Genomic DNA, 9,182 nt, shown 5'->3' with positions numbered 1-9,182 from the left:
TGTGTGTGTGTGTGTTGGGGAGGGACAGGCGGGGGGAGTTGGGACACCTCACTGCCGATACAGAAGAGGAGCGATATGAAGGCTTCAGGTGAAATAAATGTGTTTGACTGTGGTTTAATGACACAGGACGACGTGCTGCTGAGGTTTTCTGATGGTTTTTACGCGTCATTGGTTGTTTTGTTTCTTCGGAAAGAGATAAAACAGATGGAGGATGTTGTCTCTGCCAGCAGCGACGGCTTTTTTTTTTTTTTTTTTGTCGCGGAAGATCTGCAACTAAACAGTTTTGATTGAAATAATAAACCCAAGAGCAGGTTTTAAACCATTGCTGAAGTATTGTCAGTCTGTTTTTAAATCACTGCAGTGTTTCTGCCTCTCGGTTTGTTTTTAAAGTGGGTTAAACTGTGTCTGTTCGTCCTCCGGCGGCCCCTCGCTGAAGTCCCCGATCAGATTACACAGTGGAACAACAACTGTAAAACCTGTCATCTCGTCAGCTACATTTTCTTCAAACGATGCATTTTTTTTCTTCTTTCGCAGACAGAAGCGTGTGTGTAGGCTACATCCGAGACCGGTAGTGGTTTGAGGTGATCCACTTGCAAGACGGCTGTTCCCACCAACCTTTCCAGTCGCATTGTTATGACCTGATGCTGTGCAGTCTGATGACCCAGCTGTGTGTCGGGGCTGGATTATTAAATGTGTGAGCTTATGTGACAACAATCATTTAGTCTTCTCCTGTTATTTATTCTGAATATAAAGTCACCTCTGTCCTGGAAACGATTCATCACTTTGTATAAATGAGGGTTCAGTTTATCACCTATTGGCGAGAAGTGACTGCAAGCAATAGTGATGCAGTCTTATTTTTCCATTTTAAAATAGACTGGTGGATGTTAACAAGGGAAAGTCGTCCTGTGGAAGTTTCCTGGAGCTCCTGTGTCTCCACGGGCGTCTTTCATTTTGCAGTGGAGACGCAGACAAACACTGCAGCGGCTGCAGGCACTGAGCTCGTTGTACTGTGGGCAGCCAGCAGGGAGCTGCTGACCCTGCACATTATGGTGACGACCACTGAAGCCCTGGCAGCTCCCGTCGCTCTGCTTGTGCCCATAATGCAGCTGGTTTGGGTCACTTACTCATATGGATGTATTGAGCTGTGGTTTTCACTCAGGAGTTGAGATGGATTTAGCTCTTTTGAAGCTCCGCTCTCGGTATCTTTTTCCTTTAACACAAGCCCTGTATATTTCTTCTAACAAACTCATTGTGTTATTTAAATGTCACTGCGTGCTGGGAACAGACTGTAAAATTAAACCACACATGTCTGTAGGCCAGAAGCGTAAAATGCAATTTAGAGGAAGCGTGTTTCATACACTGAATTATTTTTTACCTGAAGTAAACCTCGAGGCTCACCTGAACTGACTCAGTGGCAGCGAGGCTCAAACCTGCCGACAGAAGGGCCGTTTTCTTTTCATATAGAGGAAATGGGATTGGAGAGTTTAGAGGGTTATTTAAAGTTTCCACAAATTAAAAACGAGTAAAGATCTTCACAGTGCAGCAAAGGAGTTTTTCTGTTGTTTTCTCTTCAGCTTGAAGGTGTTTAGAGATTTCTTCCATGTGAGCTTTTCTTTGAAGAGAATTGGTTAAACGGGGCGTATCCCACCGTGGACCTGTAACGGCCTCATCTTTATTTGTGGGCGGTGAAAAGAAGTTATCTTATGATAGTTGTCGGTCATCTGATGCTCTCGAGCAATTTAACAAGTTTGACGTGGTTTAGAGAGCAGAGGTGTGTGTGTGTGTTGAGCTCTGTCTGAGTGTTAGGAGTTGTAGTTTGTGACGGGGTACTTCACTACTCTCGTCCCTTGAGGCAGTGTTAACACAGACCTCCTCCTCCCGACAGAACTCACCTCTGGTGTGTGTGTGTTTGTGTGTGTTTGTCACTGACACATGTAATGAGCTCTGTGAGCAGTGTGTCTTTCATTACTACATTCAGGGCGGTGAAACTCTGAAGTACACTATTCCTGGTCTCCAGCTCTGTGCTGGAGCAACAAGCCTGTCATTTCAGTGTTGTCCTGGGACAGTTGTGCTGTGATTACCCTTCACTCCATCTACGTGTGTGTGTGTGTGTGTACCTGTTTGATGGATCTTTCCAGGCAGAGTTTCATGTGACTTTCTCCCCGTGGGTGCGTATACCTCGAGTCATCCCACATACGGCAGCCAAGATACCATCTGATGACTGTCACTCATTAGTCATCTGGTTTCAGTTGTGTGGCTCGAGCTTCAAAGGAGCCTCTCGCTCACATTGACTGCCTGATCTCTAGGAACTGACTGCAATGAGTTTGTTGTTACCGGTCAGTCTGACTTTAGGGGGAGGCTGCCAGTTGTGTGTCTCCATTGGAGACCAGACCATCAAAAAACTACGATGGGCTCAGTTTCCACAGCCAGATGTGAAGACCCACAGTTAGTTTCCACCAGTGTGAATGATAAATGGCTCCACTGTGCGCTTTGATTGTGTGTTTGATGTGTCTGCAGACTTGTATGGACACATGGCTCCCATTAGGGCAGGGCTGGGTTATGTGAGGGCACCAGAGAGGATGGTGTGTGAACAGGGAGGCTGAGTTTGTGTGCTTGTGGTTAGAAACAGCAGTCCTGGAGCCTGACGACCAAGATTGTGTTTTAATGACACAGCTGAGCTGAGCTGCTGTGGGTGTGAGAGGATGGAGGTAATCCAGAGCAGTAGTTTAGTTATCCGTCCGTGTATTTGCATACTGGCAGCCGTTGAACTCCACAGACTCCTACACTCACTGCCACTAAAGACAGACGCTTTTCTTCCTTTATTCTTCTTCTACCACTATATGTCTGACTGTTACTGTGTATTTCTGTGTCCACTTCTCTCTGTACGTCATTTAGACTCTTTTATCACTTTCATTGGTTTCAATTATATTATTATTTTGGACAACTTTAAATATCGAGCATGTTGTTTCCTTCAGACCACACTTAAGTTACAACAGTAACTTAAGTGTCTGCTCAGAGTCTGAATGTAACACGTTTACTTTACATGGTGAGAAATTTAAAAACAAACACATGAAAGAGGCTGTTAGACTTCAGACACAAAATAAAGTCTTACTCACATTTATCTGTCTGGTGCATGCTCAGTTTTTAAAAAGTTAATTTCCTCCGCTGATGAGCACAAAAGAGAAAATCCCCCAAAAGATATTTTTAGGTTTTTACTTAGTTAGTATTAGAAGTATTAGTTCACAGCTGTTTAACATAAGGTCGGAGTGAGTGAGTGAGTCCGTTCCCTTTATAGCTGCACAGTACTGCACTGCTATAGTCAAAAACACAATGCTGGTGTTTGAGCAGCTTATTCTTTATTATTATATATGTACACTTTATTCCAAATGTGCATCGTCCTAATGGTGCAGTACAAATGTGTCCAATAAAGCTCTGCTAACTGAAGGCTTTAAAGAATGGTTTATATCGTCGTACATACTGCACAGACTGTCAGCAGCTCTCAGTGTTGGTGAAGTGTTGGTGAAGTGTTGGTGGGGTATGAATCGTTTTGTGACTCTTTTTGTGCCGTAGCTTTGCAGTGTGCCTGTATAGGATTAAAGCGCGTCCAGACTGGTTTACCACGAAGCCTTTGTTCTCTGTTTCCTGTAGAATCCGTCGAGGAATTACTACAGATGTACTTTTCAAAGGGTTTCTGATTCTATGGATACGTGGCCCCACTTTCTGTGTCTAATTTTAGCCGTTTTTCTATTTCCTGCTTTTGTGCGTTACTGTCATAACATTTATCTTTGGGTATGAATTGAAAATACCTGTTTGAATTTGAGTTTTCCTGAATTAATCCCCCTCGCTCGCTCTGCCTCTCTCCTGCTGCTGTTTACGTTTCCTGCAGAGTGGTTTCAGCTTCAAAGCAGCACAGGAATGTGTTCGCCCTCCTCCACCCAATGCTCCACTTCCCCTGTCCTTCCTCACCTAAATAGCAGCTCGCTGCTGCACTTAATGGTGGCTTTGTGTGTGAGCTGCTGCCGTTTGCACGTCAGGCTTTAACAGAAGAGGAAATCCAAGGGAAGGGAGGAGGCAGGGAAGGAAAGGAGGCGCTGGAAAGTTACTTGTCTGGACTGTTCTGAACCAAAAGTGCGATTTTCTGCCTTTCCATCTGCGGTGATCTTTTGCTTTACAGTATTATGGTTGATGTGTGACAGGAAGGAAAGATGAGTGGAGGAGTGGAATGATTGAAGGTGAGATGCCACTGAGGCAGCGTGAGTGACTTTGTTTTATTTTTATTTTTCCAGATCAGGAAGCTGTGTCGGCCGCGGTTTGAGAAAGGAACATGGCTTCCCAGGGTGAGTTAGTAGTTTTCAGCTCCACACTCATCTGTCTGCTCACACCCACTCACTGAATAGTACTCCAAGTGTTAAACTTTGCAGCAGTCCTCCTCCTGGTGCAGATTTATGTTCTCATCAGAGCAAAGTGAATTAGTTATTGATTTCAATTTGAAACTTGGAGCACATGTGAAATCAAACTTTATGCTCCAAGAGACCTTTACTGCTAAACCGCACATCTCGTTAAAGTATGAGAATATTGGGGAAACGATGACATGAGGAGCAGGTTAGAAATCCTTTCACTGCAACTGTTGTTGAGGCAGCTCGTACTCCGTGCCTCTAACAGTTGGAGAAATGTTCTCGTATTGAAAGACTTGTGTAAAGACGTCCTTCTCTTTCTCCACATTATTTTAATGTGACAGAAGAATTTAAGTACATGTTTAAATTACACATGTTGATCTCCTCTTATACTGTGGTTGTAGTCACATGTTTTCTTTCTTTCCTAACATTTTGTCTCTTTCCAGCTGATCTGATGGAGTTGGACATGGCCATGGAGCCAGACCGTAAGGCGGCAGTCAGCCACTGGCAGCAGCAGTCTTACCTGGATTCAGGCATCCACTCAGGGGCCACCACAACTGCTCCCTCCCTCAGTGGGAAAGGCAACCCTGAGGAAGATGATGTCGACAACCAGGTCATGTATGAGTGGGAGCAGGGCTTCAACCAGAACTTCTCCCAGGAACAAGTACAAGGTAGGTAGATCTGTTTGCTGCACATACAGCCGTGGGCTTGTATGGCCCAAATAGCAGCTTGAAGCCCAGTATAACAGAACAACTGTTCCTCTGTCTCTCCCAGACATAGATGGCCAGTATGCCATGACGCGTGCACAGAGGGTGCGTGCAGCAATGTTCCCAGAGACTCTTGAGGAGGGCATGCAGATCCCTTCCACACAGTATGACGCAGCAAACCCCACCAACGTTCAGAGGCTGGCAGAGCCTTCGCAAATGCTCAAACATGCTGTGGTCAACCTGATCAACTACCAAGATGACGCTGAGCTGGCAACCAGAGCCATACCAGAACTCACCAAACTACTCAACGATGAGGACCAGGTATGTGCCCATGAAACCTGTCCTACACGGTTTTGTTTTTCACTACGGTCATCCCCTAACATTTGTCTCTGTCTCGTCCAGGTTGTAGTAAACAAAGCAGCGGTGATGGTCCACCAGCTTTCCAAGAAAGAGGCTTCTCGCCACGCCATCATGCGCTCCCCTCAAATGGTGTCTGCTATCGTCAGGACCATGCAGAACACAAATGATGTGGAGACCGCTCGCTGCACCGCAGGAACACTCCACAACCTGTCCCATCACAGAGAGGGCCTACTGGCTATCTTCAAGTCTGGAGGAATCCCAGCTCTAGTTAAAATGCTTGGGTATGTGGGGAAAGGATGAAGGAATGCTTGATTTCTGTTTGTTCAATCACTAATGGAGAAAGGTTTAGACTTATTTGGGTCTAAGTGGCTGTTAATTCATCAAAAGCAGAAGATGTGCAGAGGAAAGCCTTGTTAGGGAACCCAGTCTAATACAGATCCAGTTGTGGTTATTTCCCAGTGGGACGGTAATCTAATAAGCCTTTGTTTGTTCTGCAGTTCACCGGTGGACTCTGTGCTGTTCTATGCCATTACCACCCTCCACAACCTCCTCCTGCACCAGGAAGGAGCCAAGATGGCTGTCCGTTTAGCTGGGGGTCTACAGAAAATGGTGGCTCTGCTCAACAAGACCAATGTCAAGTTTCTGGCAATCACCACGGACTGTCTCCAGATACTGGCCTATGGAAACCAGGAAAGCAAGGTGTGTGTGTGTGTGTGGAAAGTAATGCTGTTAAAACAGTCAATTGGTCTGTGTTTGACGCTTTTTTGTAAAGTTACTCGTCGTAAGAACATTAAAACCCCTAACATTGTTGTGTGTTCTCTCCTTGTGTAGTTGATCATCTTGGCCAGTGGCGGCCCCCAGGCGTTGGTCAACATCATGAGGACTTACACCTACGAGAAGCTGTTGTGGACCACAAGCCGTGTTCTCAAAGTTCTGTCAGTCTGCTCCAGTAACAAGCCTGCTATTGTAGAAGCTGGTATGTTTGGTCTCCTAAACATGAGTCATTTGAAATGTATTGTGATTTTTCACACACTATGTAAACAACACAATCTTTGTCCTTGTGTCCAGGAGGCATGCAGGCTCTGGGGCTCCACCTGACAGACCCCAGCCAGAGACTGGTCCAGAACTGTCTCTGGACTCTCAGGAACTTATCAGATGCTGCCACCAAACAGGTGATGAGACAGTGAAAGGCAGTGACAGTAATTACAGACGACGTCCACCATGCTCTTGATTCTGCGTACCCGTCCTTCCTTAAATGCCAACTTCACATTGTCTTTCTCTCTAGGAGGGAATGGAGGGTCTGCTAGGAACTCTGGTCCAGCTGCTCGGCAGTGACGACATTAATGTGGTGACTTGTGCTGCTGGCATCTTGTCTAACCTGACTTGTAACAACTACAAGAACAAGATGATGGTCTGCCAGGTGAGTGCACACATTTAATTTGTTTGAATGAAGATCTGATCTGTCTTTGTAAAACGTAATATGATCTACCCAGTAAAGCTGGAACTCTAACGTGTCTGTTATCTGTTCCTCTGTAGGTTGGAGGTATTGAGGCGTTGGTTCGCACAGTGCTTCGGGCCGGAGACAGAGAAGACATCACAGAACCAGCTATTTGTGCCCTGCGTCACCTCACATCTCGACACCAGGACGCCGAGATGGCACAGAATGCCGTCAGACTGCACTACGGCCTGCCCGTGGTCGTCAAATTACTGCATCCGCCATCACACTGGCCACTCATTAAGGTACTTACACACACTCACACACGGACTTGCCAGCAGCAGTCAGCCACATAGGCAGTGCTGAAAGGCAATTTACATTTGACCGCACCTTGAATCTAAAACAATGGCCCAAGAAAAAATGTCTTAACAATGCATTTTAAAATGACTCTCTGATTCTTGGTCACTCTAGTGCTTGATGGGTACCTAAAGTTGAAAACGGGCTTAATTGACCTGTGAATTGTTTGTCCATCAGGCTACAGTTGGTCTGATCCGTAACCTGGCTCTGTGCCCTGCAAACCACGCTCCACTGAGGGAGCAGGGGGCCATCCCCAGACTGGTCCAGCTGCTGGTCAGAGCACACCAAGACACACAGAGACGCACCAGCATGGGAGGCACACAGCAGCAGTTTGTGGTGAGCACACGCACGCACACACACACACACGCACACACGCACACGCACACGCACACACATTTCCCCAACGACACCAGCATAATGGCCACTTTGACATCATCAGGTTATCAGATCATAAATTATTAAATTCTATATAATCAATATATTATGGTTCTTGTCATTATTATCAAGTCCTGAAGGGGTCCTTACCATTTAAACTCCGCTAATTGAAGTCATATTGTTTTGTCATTAGGAGGGAGTCCGTATGGAAGAGATTGTGGAGGGCTGCACAGGAGCGCTTCACATCCTGGCCAGAGACGTCCACAACAGAATAGTCATCAGAGGACTCAACACCATTCCACTGTTTGTACAGGTAAAACAAAACAAAACCTCTTCAGCTCAGTTTCACCCTGTGCTTGTTATGTTGCAATCAACACATCATTTGAGTAAATGTAATTAAAATGTCATTTTGAAATTGAGAAAATGTTTCTAAGCCTCCCATCTGTGTTTGTTTGTGCAGCTGTTGTATTCTCCTATTGAGAACATCCAGCGTGTAGCAGCAGGCGTCCTGTGTGAGCTGGCTCAGGATAAAGAGGCTGCTGAGGCTATTGAGGCTGAGGGAGCCACCGCCCCACTTACAGAGCTATTGCACAGCCGCAACGAGGGAGTTGGTACGTACTGCCATCATTTACATCATGGCTCGTGTGTAGAGGTCCAGTTCAACTGAGAATAAGTGCTTATGTATGAAACAGTTTTGTTCTGGGTGTAATTGATGCAGACAGTAATCATGGTAATACCTGGCCTCTTAATTGTCTCCTCTGTGAAAGCTGTAGCATTGTGTTATTTGTCTTCCCTCAGCCACCTACGCTGCAGCAGTCTTGTTCCGTATGTCCGAGGACAAACCCCAAGACTACAAGAAACGTCTCTCTGTAGAACTCACCAGCTCACTCTTCAGGACAGAACCAATGGCCTGGAACGAGGTATGAAGCCCTCAGTCAGCTTTGTTATTTCTAATCTGATATTTGTACACAAAACAAAAACTGAAGTCAATTCCAAGATGAATGTAAATGAAGGTCTGCATACTGAGGTCATTGAAACTGCCGCCACCCTGCTCATCCTCCTCTGTGTTTCCCTGCAGACCGGAGACCTGGGTTTGGACATTGGAGCTCAGGGAGAGCCTCTGGGCTACAGACAGGAAGGTAAGCCACCGCCTCACCTCTAGCTGGCCGACGGGCCAAGAGAAATACAGGAGGGGTTTACAATACCAGAGCTGTTGGGCCAAATACAAACATTAAACTGGTTTTCTTTCACCAATGGGGCATACAGTCACTGTGTTCTCCATGGACCTCCTCTGGTCCCCTTCGGTCCATACACAACCAAATTTGATCACAATCCAACTTCTGCTCATGACAGGATTGGTTGTCCAAATTCATGATACACAGGCAGCTTGTGACATTGAAGGGCAATAATGCTCTGAAGTTGAGGGTGGAGATTGATTTCACGCCTGCTGTCAGTCAGGATATCAGCGGGCACTAAGAAATACGATACAGCTGCTTTTAGTTATTGTCACAGCGGGCACTAAGAAATACGATACAGCTGCTTTTAGTTATTGTC

At 45.9% G+C, this 9,182-nt stretch overlaps 1 protein-coding gene across 2 annotated transcripts in view; it reads left to right on the top strand.

Moving 5' to 3' along the window:
* The window catches only part of ctnnb1 (catenin (cadherin-associated protein), beta 1), a 10,947-nt gene that overhangs the window by 1,239 nt on the left and 526 nt on the right, over nucleotides 1-9,182 (top strand). The window contains exons 1-15 of one of the 2 annotated variants that reach the window (XM_035672842.1): nucleotides 64-88; nucleotides 4,287-4,337; nucleotides 4,841-5,065; nucleotides 5,169-5,422; nucleotides 5,504-5,742; nucleotides 5,959-6,160; nucleotides 6,293-6,437; nucleotides 6,530-6,633; nucleotides 6,747-6,881; nucleotides 6,998-7,201; nucleotides 7,431-7,589; nucleotides 7,822-7,941; nucleotides 8,089-8,239; nucleotides 8,427-8,548; nucleotides 8,707-8,767. In XM_035672842.1, the coding sequence (XP_035528735.1) occupies nucleotides 4,325-4,337; nucleotides 4,841-5,065; nucleotides 5,169-5,422; nucleotides 5,504-5,742; nucleotides 5,959-6,160; nucleotides 6,293-6,437; nucleotides 6,530-6,633; nucleotides 6,747-6,881; nucleotides 6,998-7,201; nucleotides 7,431-7,589; nucleotides 7,822-7,941; nucleotides 8,089-8,239; nucleotides 8,427-8,548; nucleotides 8,707-8,767 (2,134 nt within the window). In that variant the 5' untranslated portion in view covers nucleotides 64-88; nucleotides 4,287-4,324. Of the gene's footprint in view, nucleotides 1-63; nucleotides 89-4,286; nucleotides 4,338-4,840; nucleotides 5,066-5,168; nucleotides 5,423-5,503; nucleotides 5,743-5,958; nucleotides 6,161-6,292; nucleotides 6,438-6,529; nucleotides 6,634-6,746; nucleotides 6,882-6,997; nucleotides 7,202-7,430; nucleotides 7,590-7,821; nucleotides 7,942-8,088; nucleotides 8,240-8,426; nucleotides 8,549-8,706; nucleotides 8,768-9,182 lie in introns of those variants that run through there. The other variant, XM_035672841.1, reaches the window with a different exon arrangement.

The sequence above is a fragment of the Morone saxatilis genome, unplaced genomic scaffold (genome assembly GCF_004916995.1).
Source record: "Morone saxatilis isolate NCDOM2014 unplaced genomic scaffold, NCSU_SB_2.0 Contig24, whole genome shotgun sequence".
Classification (NCBI taxonomy): domain Eukaryota; kingdom Metazoa; phylum Chordata; class Actinopteri; family Moronidae; genus Morone; species Morone saxatilis.
Note: the sequence above shows the minus strand (reverse complement) of the source record. Positions and strands in the feature narration are given on the sequence as shown.